This window comes from Cnephaeus nilssonii (genome assembly GCF_951640355.1).
Source record: "Cnephaeus nilssonii genome assembly, chromosome: 2".
In the NCBI taxonomy this organism is placed as follows: domain Eukaryota; kingdom Metazoa; phylum Chordata; class Mammalia; order Chiroptera; family Vespertilionidae; genus Cnephaeus; species Cnephaeus nilssonii.
The window spans coordinates 79,993,686-80,009,822 of record NC_137073.1 but is presented as its reverse complement, the minus strand read 5'-3'; the positions used below and the strand labels follow the sequence as shown (position 1 = coordinate 80,009,822).

The following is a 16,137-nucleotide window of genomic DNA, read 5'->3' as shown; positions in this document are numbered from 1 at the left end:
ACTTACTCAGTAGTCTCAGGTTTATTGTTAAAGACAAAGATAAGAATTCTCTGGCTTTATATCTTGAATATCTGCATAATCACCCCCTAATTTAATTTTGCTTCTTATCCTAAATTATAAAGGATAATCTGTTTTATGTACTTCACATAGAAAAATCTGGTTGGAAATCAGCTAAAGGTGATTTTGCTCAGGAACGTTCAGGAGGTTTTATTCTAGTGGAGGAAGACAGAGTGGTGTAAAGCTGTGGGGTCTGATCTGAAAGGTTAGCCTGAGAGTTGGGTTTCCTCGGGAAGACAGAATTGTGAATGGAAACATGTCTACTGCCAACTACATACAGAGGTGGCAATGGAAGAATCGGTCCTGGCAACCAGTAGGCCTTTTCCTCCAGCAAATGACCTTGCATAGAGAGCGTTTTCTGTTTAAAACGGAATCAAGCCCAGGGAGGAGGAAGGTCACGGGAATCATGAAAGGAGAGGAGAGTGGATATTACACGGATCCCCTTCCTTTTTCCGAGTTCTTTGTTTTGCCACCTGCTGACACAAGAATATAAAGTTTTAGCTCCAAACATAGATTTGATTAAAACAAATAAAGATGAATTTGAGATTGAGGTGATATTTTGTTCAGAAACAAAGGCTGATTTTCCTGCAGTTAGAGTGCAGTGTCTCTAGTTGTAGGATTGCTTTACAGATCAACAGATTTCCAGATGACCTCCTTGCTCCCTGAGCACCGTGAGGGGCTGCCGGCCACCGGGTGTGAGTCCGCACTGCAGCTCACCCGGGGCCTATGGAGAGGAAGCTTGTGCACGTACCTGCCATTTAGATACCATGCACTCAGGCCATTCCTAGAGCACCGGCCCTGAGCAGGTACCATAGAGAAAGTAGCAACACAGGAACTAAGGTAAAATTCTTCCCTCAAGGAGTATGGAAGATCTGTAAGTGGATAAAATTCAACTAACTTAACTATTCAGGGCTATAGAGAGGAAGGAACCTCATACTCTTGGAGAAAACATTCTGTGAGTGGAAGAGGCATCACAGGGAAATGATGTTTAACTGGAACTTGGACAAAAAAAAAGAGGAACTTGGGAGGTATTACAGGGAAGTGGGTGTGGAAAGCCTTTCAGAAATAAGTTCAGTTCAGTGACCTTTCTCCTCCTTCTTTGTCATTCCCTGAGTCTGGCCCAGGTCCCGAGAGTAGAATAGCATGTATGTTCAAGGGTCCAGTATGAAGTAGCAGATTGTAGAGGAGTTATTGTCATTGACTGATTCACAGCATTAATGAGATATTCGTCTTGGGCTCAGGTGTCCCGTGGGCTGGGGGCCAGATTCGCTGTCATCCTCTAAGTCTAGGGCGTCCTCTAAGTCTAGCCAGCTTTCTCACCAACACATGCTACACCAGGGGGACAGGGCTGACTATGAGGAGAGCATTGCAGAGCCCTAGGCAGTGTTAGGAATCGGCTGTGGGTATGCTGAACACACAGCAGACCGGACAGCAGCCTGTAGGAGAGATGCTGAGACATGATTATTTTCATCGTTTATTTGATGAAGTATTCTAACAGGATTCTGGGTCTTAAAACTTCTCTTTCTGCTTCGGTGAAACTTGGACGTCCATTTCTCTGGCAAGGTCTCTTAGCAGAATCAGGCGATTCTATCTATATCATCTGGTTACAGGGTGCTTCCAATCCTGCACCTGGTCAGTGTGTTCTCTGAAGCTGCCTGCTGCCTGCGTAGACAGGCTGCCGTGGAGAGCCATGGCCACCCTTCGGAGCCATGCGCGCTGTTACAGATCCAAGCAGAGGATCCTGCCTCTTGTTCATAAAGGAAGCACTCAAGAGGAGTAGCCAGTGTAACGAAACAAAGAGGATACCAGGGATTTAATTATCTTCCCAGTGAACTGTGTAATCATGCAGCTCTCTTCCAAATTTACCCGGCAGTCTTCGACAACGTGCACAGTGTCTAGTGTCAACAGGGGGCTCCTCCGTGCCATCGCTGGTGGGCGTCAGTGCGGGAGCTGTGCTTTGCTGTTCTGGGATGCTGTTTACGCGGTGTTTTATACGCACAGACTACTTTACAAAAGCTCGTGCGCCCTTAGAAAAAGGAGGGAGAGCCATCACACAGGGCTGCGTTCAGACTGTGAGCATGGTTAGTGTATTCCATGTTTGTTTCATGGCCTCGCTGTAGTGGCCAGTGGAGGCCGTATTGACCCAGTCTTAGCGCCTGCTCACGTGATAACCTGCCTGGCTTAACCTCTCTAATCCAGGAAACTCTCTTCTCAACCAGGCTGCCTTCTTAGGATGGCCCTAGTTTAAATCCCCAAGGCATAAGAGAAGCCCTATAAAAACGTCATCAGCCCCTACTTCCGACTTTTCATTTGCATGAACTCTGGGGAACCTCTGGATACCCAAGTGGGGACCACCAAATAGCCTCATTATTACCACCCTCACAGAACTGCTGAGCCCTGAACTGTGCAGAGCCTCGTGCTAAGTACTGCAAGGGTCCCCCACCAAATGACACACAAGCATAATAGGAAATAGTGCTTTAGGTGACTAGGCTCAGGGAATCCTCGCACCCTGGGAGGTAGGTACCTTGAATATAAATGCCCCCCGTTGTAGGTGAAGAGGTACAGCAGAGAGGCGTTAGCCAAGCAGCCCTAGCTTGTCTGCCAGGAAGGAGCAGAAGAGGATTTGCGCCCCGGCACTGCGGGCCTGGAGCCTGCTTTCGAGCCCCGCACCAGAGTGCTCCTCCATTACGTTCTCCGATTGCCAGGAACCTACCGTCTGATGTTCCCAGGGGAGACGGTGGCAATTCCAGGCGACAAAGTGTTTAACATAAGCAACAGACTGTACCTGTGGCCCGAGTTCTGAAGGAGCGATGGCCTTCCTCCAGGTGGACAGGTGTGAGGAGTTAGGGGTCATTGTGACGGGCTGTGAAGGCTGGTGTTTAGTATGTGGGAAGGGGAGGCAATAGGAAGAGAGGGCATTAAATCACAAGGGGATTACATCATAGGAGAGCTCAGGTGCTAGAGGTGCACGAGTACACCAGTGTGGCTGGAGCCCGGGTTCAGAAAAGGGGTGCAGTGGGCAGCTGGCTGGGGCCAGGTTGTGGAGGGTGCGGATCAGGGCAAGGACACAGCTGTGCAGGAAGATGCTGTTCCCCGTGTGCACTTTGCAAAGAAATAAATGGGAGAACAGGCTAGCTCCGGGTACCCAGGGCCAACAGATAACTAGTGTGGAGCCAGATGGAGAGAAGAGATTGGGTAGATGACTTCTGCTCTGTGTTCAGTTCCATCAGCTGAAATGATTTCCCTCCCACTGTGCACTAATCACACAAATGGTTTGAAGTAAAAGAGAACTAACTGAACATTTAACAGTCTGCTGGCCCTCTTTTTGTTATTTTTGAACAAGTACCGCAGAATTTCTCTGGTGAGAGGTTGCTCATTCTCCATCAGAACGTCCAGTATTGAGGATGAACTGACCCCGTTAGCTCCATTGTGCCGAGTTTAGGCAGCACTCGCTGTAGCCGATGCATCCACCAGGTGGCAGGCTTCCTACTTCTCACCTGTTCTCTGTAAAGTTCTCTTCCAGTCATTTGTCATTCTCACAATCGTTAATGTTTCTAACTAGCTATTGGTATTCTGCATCTTTGTATCTGGGGACATTATCTCTTATTGTATTTCCATAAGTCGGGTGAATTGTCCTCTGGAATAGCCATATGTAGAAACAAGACAGAGAAAACTGGGTTTGGCTTTCGTAGGCAAAGGAGACATTTGTATAGTCTAGTGATGTGTTCTGGTTTAGCATTCCTGTTTATAATTGTATTTATTTTCTAAATTGTTTATGATATGTTTATGGCTCCTTAATTTCTTCTCGACAGTCTGATTCTATGATTGTTCTTCCTGTCAGTCAGGGCCTGTTCCTTCAGCACCACTTTTCTTCAAGTACAAGCCGTGCCCTCTGCGGGGAACAGAGTGGGCAGTGGAGGTGAGGGTCAGGACAGCCGGCTCTGGGCTCTTGCCCTGGGCGCTATGACCCTGGAAGGACGAATGTCTGTGAATCCGCCTTCCTTTTCTATAATGCAAGGAAGGACAATAATCCCTTCACACCTCAGAGGGTTGTAAAAAAATAACCCTGCTGACCTGGTAAAAGAATATATGTGAAAAATACTTCAGTATTCATGCACTTTTAAAATACCAGGTGGCATTGTTATCTTCTTCTAGATAAAGGCATAAAAGTCGATGTCGATTACGATAGGAAAGGATAGACTGGATTTGGTAGCCCATACGACAGAACACCTCAGAGAGCGTATGGCCCTGTGTGCCCACTCTGTGTGTGAGTGTGGAGAAAGATTGGAAGCGCTGCAATGAGAGATAAGCTCCAGACTCCACATTTTTGCCCTTTTCCTTCACCTGCGGCATAGGAATACACAAAATTTCAGTATGCTTTCACTCAGTTTGTGAAGAGAAGGAATACCCCACCCCAAACAACCTTCATTGGTAGACCTTTCATATTTACAAGAATTTTCCATTTAAATATAAATAGAATGCCAGTCTCTACTATCAGTTAAAGGTTTATTTTTAAAGTTTTGTCATTTGCATATAGAATATATAATTCTTTCATAATGAAAAATAATTTTTTCTCATTTAATTTCAAATCCATTTCCATAAAACAGTTTTATAATTATGGCATTAGGTATGGGATTATATATTCTTAACTATATAAAGAACTCTAACATCAATAACAAAATACTAAGACTCTCAGATACTAAATTAGATGTAAGACGTGAACAAAACATTTTCTAAAGAAACACAGATGACCAAAATCAATGACACAACATTCAGCCTGTTAATTGTCAAGGAATGAAGATTAAAACTTGACATAACTTTTTCCTATAAAATTGGTAATTTGTGTAATGTTAGTATTCAATTCTGACAGGCCTGTGGTAAGATAGGTACCCAGGTGCTGCTGGCAAGAGTGTGAACTGACATAAACTCTCTGGGAAATAGTGTACCTGTCTATATGACGGTCTTTAAGAAGTTTGGATAGGCTACGTGATTCAGTGCCTGGAGTCTAATTGCCCAGTTTAAGGAAAATGTTAGAGGTTAGGACAGTGATATATAGATGAGGACATTTATTTCAACTCTTATATAAATTGAAAAGTAGAAGGCAGTAGCAGTAGCGAGACAGTTAAATGTTGATCCACCCATCTCACAGAATATTATAATATAGCCAATTACAATACATTCTTAAAGAATATTCAGTGATGAAGGCAAAGTTTTTCAAAGTTTTATAATGTGAAATGAAAAAAACAACATAAAACTAGATGTTAGAATAATTTAAGATTTAAATCTTTTTAAAAAATATATATTTTATTGATTTTTTACAGAGAGGAAGGGAGAGGGATAGAGAGTTAGAAACATCGATGAGAGATTAACATCGATCAGCTGCCTCCTGCACACCCCCTACTGGGTATGTGCCCGCAACCAAGGTACATGCCCTTGACGGGAATCGAACCTGGGACCCTTGAGTCCACAGGTGGACGCTCTATCCACTGAGCCAAACCGGTTTCGGCAAGATTTAAATCTTCTATGAAGCCCCTGCCCAGCACTGCGTGAAAGGGCACGAGGCCCATGGGATGACCTCACCACACGTGCCTGAGTGGAGAGAGGCTGCTGGCATAAACTCACTGGCATAAACTTTCCAGCTCGGCAAGCTGACAGGTTTTATGGTGATAGAAAAGGAACCTTTTAAAATAATGAAAAAATAAGTCTCTTTCAATTTTGTTACTCTTTGATTTCTAGGTCAAAGGAAAAACACAAACATGAGAAAAAAGAAAAGTAAATCAACCAAGGAGACAGCCTCTGGGCACATTGTTTATGCTTCATACATAGGGATGGCGCTGACGTATTTATAGAGCCTTTCCGGGCGTCGCAGTGGGTCTGAGGGCTTTACCAACTCTGTCCTTCATGCGGTCCTCAGAGGAGCCCTGGGAGGGGGTGTGATTCTGCTGTGAGGTAGCACCGGAAGTGGAGGCGAGGGAGGAGGAGCGGCCCGCTCAGGTCCCAGAGCTCGGATTTGAACTCAGATCAGAGCCCACCCTCTTGAAGAAACCTTCCATTGTGCCTCCACCCAGTTTGCATTCTCCAGGACTTCACTGCTTGAAGGGTTATTTAGAAATGGAGGTCCTTTTGTGTGTATGTCCTTATGTATCTTTGTGTTTGAACCTCCTTTCTCTGTTCTCATCTTGTTTTATTACGGCATTTCCCTTTAAACACCACCTCTTTTTTTTTTTTTATAGAGTGGGAATAAGGTGTCAATCACTACGACCCCGTTTGAAAACACATCAATCAAAACGGGACCAGCCAGGAGAAACAGCTATAAGAGCCGGATGGTGAGGCGAAGCAAGAAATCTAAGAAGAAAGAGAGCCTGGAACGGTTAGTTCAAGCAGTGTTATTCTTTGGGAGTTCAGTGGATATTCACGTGGGAAGAGAGTTACTCCCTACTTAATTTAAATGCTATAGATGAGCGATTTTTATGCTGTGGTTCACATACAGTTATACATGAAAGTTCATATTCATAATAGCATTATTTTTCATAGTGGAAAGGTTTACGTAGCTATGTTGTAAACATAACCGTTGTGATTCGGGTTGCTTTAGCTCATGTGTAAGAGCTGTGAAAAGCCCCTTGGGTGTTTCCTAAGCCTCTAGGCTTCATTCCATGTGAGCTGGATTTGAGGAACTGGACCCTCAAGCAGTTCTTAACATTAAATCTACATTCAATAATGTCCGTTGCACTATCTAAAAACGGCTGGTATTTTTTAAATGCCAGATATTCTGAAATAACTATATCTTAAGAGCATCCAAATAAGCCTAGAAATGAACGGGCTCTGTCTTACTGACTGAAAATCTGGCCCGGCGACCGTGGGCTGTCTGAGGCATCGTGGGTGCCTCTCTGTGCCGCATGCACGACGCGGCAGCCGTTCCCGGCGGGGACGTTTCCTGCCAGGTAGCTGTCGGGGTGCTCCCGCCGGGACGCCGCAGCAGCTCTCCGTTCCCCTCTTGAATCTGCTGTGTCTGATCATAGTCGGAGGACTTTTGTGATAGAAATGTAGGAGGAAAAGGCCAATGTGAAAGGGATGCTCATCAGCCCCGGGAAAGACAGAGCTGTACAGGAAAGGAAATAGAACTCAGCTTGCCAGGGCCCTGCTGGGAACAATTCTTACAACATAAAGAAGACACCAGCCTTTTTTTTTTTTTTTAACCAAAATTTTTTATTTATCTATTGAGAGGAATAAAAAAGGGGAAGTGTATTTGGCCAGAAGGTGGAAGGGGGCTATAGAAGAGGTTAGTTCTCATCTTCTGTGGTAGGACAGCAACAGATACTTTCTGAGACTGAAAAACGAAAAAGTAGCGTAAGCACACTGCTTAGCAATGTGCAGACTGATGAGATGGGAGAAGACACACTCCTGGTCTCTGGAGAGGGGGCAAAAGAAGGCAGAGGATGGGGGTTGTTACTTTTCATTATTTTTCATACGTTTACTAGTATACAAAGGTTTGGCTTTTTAACCCACGTGCCCTCATTACTTTTATTAAAATTACACACACATGCAGCACAACACATACATTCTGAGATCCTCCCTTTTTTATGTGTGCCTTATATTTTGTTTGTGCTGTAAGTCGTACAGAGCACACTGTTTCAAGGGGTAGCAGTGTTTGCCCTTCTTGCTTACGCTCCCCGGGGTGGGTCGGGCGTGCGGGAGGGTGGGGAGCCCTGCGCAGCCGCCTGCCCCTCTGAGCCGCGGCGGCTGCCCCTTCTGCCCGAGGCTGTGCTTGTTGAGCACTGAGTACACATTCGCTTCTGCTGCAGCGTGGCGTCTGCTGCCCTGCTGATATGATAAGCTTCAGTTCACCTTTCCCGGCTTTTCTATGGAAATGTACAGCCTGCACTGTCATTAGGAATAGTCGGGAGCCCACAATGGGATAAGCCCAGCAAACAGCCCCTCACAGATAAGCCTCTGCCCAATGTGTCACCATTAAAGAATTCTATATCCGAGATGGTTTTTCCCCCAGAGATTTACTGGGTGTTATCTCTTAATGAAATTGTGTCAGCATCTGGGGGCACATACCTTCAGGCAAAGAACACCCTCCTCATAAACCTGACAAGTAAATAAATGAATATATACATAATATACTTCCCCAGTATATTATATCATCTTAAAGTGTTTGGAATTCAGAGAGCTTCCATTGTATATATCTTCCTTTCTAAGTCCTCAAGATATTTTTAATAGCACAGTGGGATCCTACTCTTTAATAGGATCTGCCATCATATCACGTCTCCGGCACACAGGTGTGACTGGAACGCAGGAATTGTGGGGGGGCAGGAGCGGCTCTGGACATAGAATCTGATCCATTTTCTCTTGTTTTCACTCTAGGAGGAGATCCCTTTTCAAAAAACTAGCTAAGCAGCCTTCTCCTCTACTGCACACCAGCCGAAGTTTCTCCTGCTTGAACCGATCGCTGTCGTCGGGGGAGAGCCTCCCGGGGTCCCCCACTCACAGCCTGTCTCCCCGATCTCCCACACCCAGCTACCGCTCCACCCCCGACTTCCCATCCGGTGAGTGAGTCTCCTGGCCAGGACAGCAAGGGAGGGTTGAGAGGAGGTCAAAGTCACCGTCTTAAATCCCAAAACCCTTGAGGATTATTCCAGCCTGGAGGTCATAAGATAGGGCTCTTCGGACCATTAAGATAAGACAGGAAGTGTTGGGTTAAAACTTAGTGTATTAGCGTTGGATGCTGAGACAGCTTGCTGACCTTGACCTGACCTCACCTGAAGCCGTTTGGGCTGGAGGGTGGGAAAGAGAGGGAAGGTGGCCGTTGCTCACAGCGTTCTGTTTTCTACCCCCAGGTACTAACTCCTCGCAGAGCAGCTCCCCAAGTTCTAGTGCCCCCAACTCCCCAGCGGGGTCAGGACACATCCGGCCCAGCACGCTCCACGGTCTGGCGCCCAAGCTCAGCGGACAGCGCTACCGGTCCGGAAGGCGTAAGTCCGCCGGCAACATCCCGCTCTCCCCGCTGGCCCGGACCCCCTCTCCGACGCCACAGCCCACCTCCCCGCAGCGGTCTCCGTCACCTCTGCTGGGACCTCCCCTCGGCAACTCCAAGATCGCGCAAGCCTTTCCCGGCAAAATGCACTCCCCTCCCACCATCGTCAGACACATCGCGAGGCCCAAGAGTGCGGAGCCGCCGCGGTCCCCGCTGCTCAAGCGCGTGCAGTCGGAGGAGAAGCTGTCCCCGGCCTACGGCGGCGACAAGAAGCACCTGTGCTCCCGCAAGCACAGCCTGGAGGTGACCCAGGAGGAGGCGCCGCGGGAGCCGTGCCAGCGGGAAGCGACCCTGCAGAGCCTGGAGGAGACGGCGAGCGACACGCCGGCCCTCAGCCGGGCCAGGCCCGTGGAGCAGGGCTGCCTGAAGCGCCCCGCCGCCCGGAAGCTGGGCCGGCAGGAGTCCGTGGACGACCTGGACCGAGAGAAGCTGAAGGCCAAGGTGGTGGTGAAGAAACCGGACGGCTTCCCCGAGAAACCGGAGCCGCACCCCAAGGCCCACGCACTCGTCAGTGACTCGGAAAACCACGCCGCGGTGAGGCTGGAGGAGAGGGAGAAGAAGATATATCCAAAGGCTTTGGAAAGGTCCAGTCATTTTGAGAACAAAGCAGCCGTGCAGGAGGCCCCGGCCCCGGGCAGCCTGCTGAAGGGCGCCCTCCACAAGCCGGCCGGCGCCTCGGGCGGAGCAGCAGCTGGCCGTGGCCAGGCCCCCGCGGACCACAGCCAGGGCCCCTGCGACTGCAAACCAGCCGCTGCGCCCAGCACCCTTCAAGACGGCCTCTGTCCCTCCAGCGACAGGCCCGCCTCCGGGAGGGGGGACGCTGCGGAGAAGGCTCCCCCGGCCAAGGAGTGTCTCCGATGTGAAAAGTTAGACGGCAAGCTGGCCAGCATGGATTACCTCCGGAAGAAAGTGTCCCTTGAAGACAAAGATGACAACCTCTGCCTCGCGCTCAAGCCCAAAATGACAGCTGGTGCCCACGAAGGCCTGCCCGGGAGCGCGGTCCGGCCCACGGGCGGGCAGCAGGAGGCGCCGGCCCCCGAGAGCCGGGCGTTCAGCAGCAGCGCCCATGCAGCTCCGACGGGCGGCGTGGTGTTCGTCCCTCTCAAGGCCTTGGCCGGCCGGGTGGACGGCGGGGCGGAGAAGCCGGGCCCGGTGGCTCCCGAGCCCCCTGTGCGGAAAAGCCCCTCCGAGTATAAGCTGGAAGGGAGGTCTGTGTCCTGCCTGAAGCCAATCGAGGGCACGTTGGACATTGCTCTCCTGTCTGGACCTCAGGCCTCCAAGACTGAGCTGCCTTCCCCCGAACCCACGCAGAGCCCCGGCCCCGGCGGTGCCCTGGGGCCCACTGTGCCGCCCGCCCTTCCCGGCGATGGCAAGAAGGGTGACGCTGCTGGTCAGAGGGAGGCCTCCCCGGCTGGCTTCAAGGTGAGCAAATCCTACCTGCTCGAGCCTCGGTTCCTGCCACCCAGCCGGGGTCTCCAGAATTCACCGTCGGCTCCCCCGCCTGACCCAGCGCTGAAGCAGGGCAGGAGCGCTTCCCAGGCCACCAGGAGCCCTGCGACAGACGCGGAGAATGACCCCCAGCGGAGAGAGGGCGGGCCCGGCCCACGCCAAGATCCCGGCTCCAACGCCAACACCAAATGCCTGCCCTCCCCGGGGCAGACCCCGCGTGGCGCCGACCCATCCAGGGCACCTGGCCCGCCCCCACCCGAAGGCGTCCCCTCGCGGGAGAAGCCGAGCGGGAGGGAACCGTCGGAGCGGGGCCCGTCCACAGCCAGAACAGAGCCGCAGGCTGCGAGGGCCGCCGTCCACAGAGACCGCTCCCCGGAGCCGAGTCCTCCACAAGCTGCTAAAACCAGTGACACCAGAAACCTCCCGTCTGTGGGAGGAGCCCGCTCAGATGCCCACACGCAGACCCCGGCCACGGAGAAGGCCCGGGGGCCTTGCGGGAAACCGAGCCACAGGGATGGCCGGGAGGAGGTGAGGCCGCTGGCCAGAGAGGACCCCGCTTTGCACCCCGTGGGGACGGGGACGCCTTGTGAGCGGGAGCTGGGCAAGGGAAGGAGCAGCCTGCAACCCACTTCGGAAGCCCCTCCTGCCAGGCAGTCTCTGCAGCCCCCAGAGGGTGGGAAGAGTGAAAAGCTCCGCAGTTTCCCTTCTTTGCAGAGAGATGATCCCCGGGAACCAGAGAGGAAAGAACAGCTGCAGCCGCGGCTCAGCAGCGGCTCTCAGCCCCCACCGGCCACCAAGGACCTGCCCAGCCCGGCTCGGCAGCCCTGCGGCGCACCCAGCCCCTCCTCAGGCAGAGAGCTGGGCAGCAAGCCCTGGGCTGCAGAGCCCAGCCTGGGCCTCCCGGACCCGCCCCGGCCCGCTGCTGTGCGTGGTGACAGCAGCCTCAAGCCCGGGCCTGCCCCTGACCCGAGCCCTGCAAAGTCCAAGCACCCAGACCGTCCCCTCGCCTCCCAGAGGCTGGGCCTTGGGGCTGCGGTAGCCAGAGAGCCTGGCACACAGCCCCCCAGTGGCCCCAGCCCTCCCAGCGGCCCCGGCCAAGACGGGAAGGGCAGCAGTAAGGGCGTGTCGAATGTGTACCCTGCCCTCCCCGGTTCCCAGAACACAGCCAGCCATGTGAGCGGCCAGGCAGGAAGTGGGCCCTCAGGCTCACTGCCCCCCAAAGCGGGTCCCCTGGACACCAAGCTGAAGCCCACTGACGGCGGGCGTGCCCCGGAGGCGCTGGAGAGGCTTGTGCATCCGCCCCGGCAAGGACACCCCGGGGTCAGCGAGCCTGTAGACCAGAAACTTCCCACTGTCAGTGAAAAGCTAAACCTGTCTCCAAAGCACCCCAAACCACCCACTGTGAGAGACGGCCCCCCGCCGTGCAGACAGACAGACAAGAGCCCTAGTCCCCTGGCCACCACCGCAGACAGGAAGTCTGAAGGGAAGAGATGCATGGAAGCACTTTATGGTCCCACGGACAGCAGGAAGCTGGAGGCCAGCCTGCCCCCGGCACAGGGCGAGGCCAGGCTGAGAGGCACGGAGAGGCCGGCAGGGGCCGCGGGGAAGGGCCTGCCAGACGCCAAGGGGAGAGGCCTTGGTGCCCAGAAGCCACCGCCCGAGGCAGGCAAGCCCAGCGGCATGAAGCGGTCGCCCTCGGCCATCGGGCAGAGTTCCTTCCGGCCCACTGCCCTCCCGGAGAAGTGTCTGAGCGCCTCCTCCAGCTTTCCCGAGGCCAGGCCAGGAGCTCGCGAGGCCCCCGCGGCCAGCGGCGACCCCGCCCCTGCCAAGGCCAGCGGGGCCACGGCTGAGCCCCCAGCCCCCAGCAGCAGGGACCAGAGGAAACCCCCATCTGGGGGGGATGGTGGGAGCCACATGACAAAGAGCGACTCCCTGCCCTCCTTCAGGAGCTCCTCCATCACGGTGGAGTTGCAGCACCCCAACCCAAGCACGGCGTGGGGCGCCGGGCCCCGGGACAGGGCCCTCTCAGTAACTGCCCCCCCAGGAGAAACCAAAGAGAGAGAGCCTGCCCCGGCCCAGCCTCAGACCAGGAAACAGAATGCGGGCAGAGAGGTGACCAAGCCGTCCCCCGCGCCAGGCACAGACAGCCCCGTCACCCTTCCTCCCGAGAAGGACTCTGTGGTCCGGCAGAGGCGGGGGAAAGAGAGTTTGCGGAGCAGCCCTCACAAAAAGGCCTCATAAGGGGGCTGGCCCGGGGGACCCACCCGGAACGTGTCACCGAGTCCTGACTACCTTTCGAAACCAGCACTGTGGGAGCATCGCAGGCCGAGCCTGGAGTCTCACCGAAGGAGGGGAGAGGGAGAGAAGGTGGAAAGAAAGGGACCTCTTCCAAATGCCTGCCCCGTGGTCACCGGTAAAGCTGTTACCAGATAGTGTGTGTACAAGAAAAAATAAACGCCTTCACAGTCGAGGGTTGTTGAGGAAAAGGATTTTCTCTGTAAATATCTGGCCATGTGTTGGGTTTGGGATGTAGAGTCTATACCTTGCTGCTGATTGTGTCATTTATGACAGCTTTTCTTTAAAAAAATAAAAAAATAAGATTTCTGCTTTACCACTTACCATGATGTAGTAATGGAGCAAATGGTTAAAACCGATGTATGTGAAAGTAGAGATCCACCCATGCTCGTGTATATGCGCATCCACCACCTGTGTTTGTGTGTGGTTTGAGAGACTATTTCAAGACTACATGTTCCTAAGTTAAACCATCCTAAGTAGAGATAACGATGCAAGAAAGCCCCACCTACCGTAGCTTGTGAGTTTTGATGTGCATTTGTAACCCGAGATGTTGATAGGACTGTATCTGGCTGCCTGTGTTTCCAGATCCAAAGCAAGAAGTTCTCTAACTGCTGCATTTAGAACCCTCCTCCATCAGGAAGGGCCAGACTGTGGAGCTAGCCACGTTCATGTCACGGTCATCCTCGTGGGCATTTCGCTCCTGGGTCCACCTGTCTGAAGGCCAGCCGTCCTCGTCTGTGGCTGTGTGTGTCGGGTCTTCACCCCGGGTAGAGCGGGGTCTATACACACACATGATCTTGATGTCTGTGCTCCTGCGTTTTCTCCTGCTCATGCTCTTAAACTCAGGCCTTTCTGCTGTGAGTCGCTAGTCTAAGAAGCACACGTTTTGTAGTCCTGCACCAGCTCTGCTCTCAGACACAAAGGAATATTACTGGCTGCACACAGCCAGGACTTAGGTTGCGTTTTACTCGGTTGAGCATCAGGCATTGGAAGAGGTTTTAAATTTGCTTTTTGGCGGGAAAGAGGGGGGGGGTAGATTTTGGCATCACAGCATATATATTAAGAAGTAATCAGGACATCAAGATACCTTTTAATACATAGCTGGGGCCTTATGTTGTAGATGAAGCTTGCTGTTTTTAGCAAGTTCCTGGGTTTCACATTCATTTCGGATGCATCGAGTAGCTCCATACATTTCATAACATGATCTCTTTATTTGTATGCAAAAAAAAAAGAGACTGTATTAATAAAGAGCAGCATTTTTGTAACAAAACGACCTGTTGGAGCTATTTGGTGCTTGAATGTGACTGTCCTTTTTACTTTTGCTAAGCCTTATTTAAATTTTGTATACCATGGAATATGTAGAAGTTGTCCAATCATTTTAGTGCTGAAGGGGTTTTTCTGTTTGTTTTCCGTTGCCGTTTTCCTGGTGGTTTGTATTGTATGTAAGATGGCACTTGCTGACATAAGTACTAAGGCACTAAGTACTAAGAGAAAATACACACAGATAAGTATTTATAAGATGCTTGGGATCCATAGCAGGAATGTTTGTTTTGTTTTTGTAAGAGGAAAATAAAAATACCAATGAATACTAACTCAGCACCCAAACCCCCCGGGGATGTCTTAGTATCTTTAGGCTATAAAATGCTTCATCTAAGCACAGCATCATCCTATGGCCCTGTGGATTGTAAATCCTTTATCGGGGCTGTAAACTCCTCTCCAAAAACAAAGGCATAATTTAACTTAACTTGGTTGTCCTTCACTGTAAAATGAGTTGGCAATGACAAAAGAAAAAAAAAAGAGAGAGAGAGTAGGAAAAGTCTCCTTGCCCCTATCTTTTCCCCCGTAGTTCTAGCCATTCCCCATCACGCTGTTGTGAAGTTGTAGAAGAAACAAATATTTTATAAGAACTTAAGAGGGATTCAAAAGTGGTCTCAACATTTATAATTCATATCTGTGTTTGTCGGTTGTCATAACCCAAGGCTTCTGCACTCAGACATCAAGACAGGGCTGTCGGGGAGGCAGTTCATGGTTTACAGCCGTTGCTTCTTAACTGTCCAGCTTCCTTTAAAGCACAACTAGGTGCTTGTTTACAAACGACATATCTATGTATATTTTGTATAGTATATTATCATTTTTGCCAAATATGCTTTTGCGTTTTGGATGCGTAAGGAGTACTACGGTTGCATTCATGTGGTAACTGTCTGTTGTTGGTAACCCTCCGGTCAGCTGGTAGAAACCCTCCTGTGTTCCCTCTGGTCCGTCTCCTGTGATTGTAAGACGTGCCCCCGGTAGTGCTCCCAGCGATAGATTTACCAGCTTAACGTTTGTTAGGATCTGTGCAATAAAGTGTTTGCAGTCTTATTTTCTCTAAGAAACTCCCTATGGATGTCCTAATTGTTGTATATTGAAATATTTATACTTATGCAGTCGCATAACATTGAAATAAAAATTTAGCATGAAAAGATAATGGCTAATAAGGTGTGGTGTTTTTTTTTTTACATGTACACACATACATACTATCTCTAAAATGGTACTGAATATAACTAAATCATGGAAATTATGGGTTTTTGCAGATTGCTCTTTGTTGAGCGGAAAGGTTTGCCATTTCTTTTAACTTACACAAACATGTTCCATTCTTCAAGATTGAGTCTCCTTTAACTCGGTCCTGTTTTCTAACAACCTTCTTCCTTGCCTGCAAAACTCAGCTGCCACACTCACCATCTCCCTACAGTCTCAGGAAAAGGTGTCCTTTCTCAGTGACACCACCTCCCTCGAGTCTCCCAGAACCTTGCTCCATTGATCACCATTTGTCCTCTCATCTTTCTTTTTCTTGCCTCCTGTCTCCTCGTAATGAAAAACCATTGAAGCCATCAGGGAGGAAAGAAGCAACCCAATACTTATTGTCTACCTATAATAGATAGATAGATAGAATTATATGTGTTATATGTAAGACATTATATATATATATGTATATACATATTCATATATATACATATATATTATCTGTGTGTGTATATATATATATATATATATACACACACACACACACACACAGATAATATATGTGTGCTTAGTACTGGGCCAGATAGATGCTTTTCATCAACCATCTCATTTGAACCCCAACACAATCCTCCGACCAGATGGTGGTGGCACCCCATTTTACAGGTGAGGAAACAGACCCAGATGAGCTATGTAATTTCTTAACGTACAGCCTGTAAAGAGGTTGGATTAGAATCTAGTTTGTTTCTGGTCCGAAAGCTCTTGACCTTTATCAGCATTACCAGATGTCATGTAATTTA

At 50.3% G+C, this 16,137-nt stretch overlaps 1 protein-coding gene across 19 annotated transcripts in view; it reads left to right on the top strand.

Moving 5' to 3' along the window:
• MAST4 (microtubule associated serine/threonine kinase family member 4) overlaps positions 1-15,317 on the top strand; it is a 522,072-nt gene extending 506,755 nt beyond the window's left edge. For 18 of the 19 annotated variants that reach the window (XM_079794438.1, XM_079794433.1, XM_079794436.1 and 15 more), the window contains 3 exons: positions 6,291-6,427; positions 8,425-8,606; positions 8,898-15,316. In XM_079794438.1, the coding sequence (XP_079650564.1) occupies positions 6,291-6,427; positions 8,425-8,606; positions 8,898-12,784 (4,206 nt within the window). In that variant the 3' untranslated portion in view covers positions 12,785-15,316. Of the gene's footprint in view, positions 1-6,290; positions 6,428-8,424; positions 8,607-8,897 lie in introns of all 19 variants that reach the window. The other variant, XM_079794432.1, reaches the window with a different exon arrangement.
• Positions 15,318-16,137: the final 820 nt, after the last annotated feature.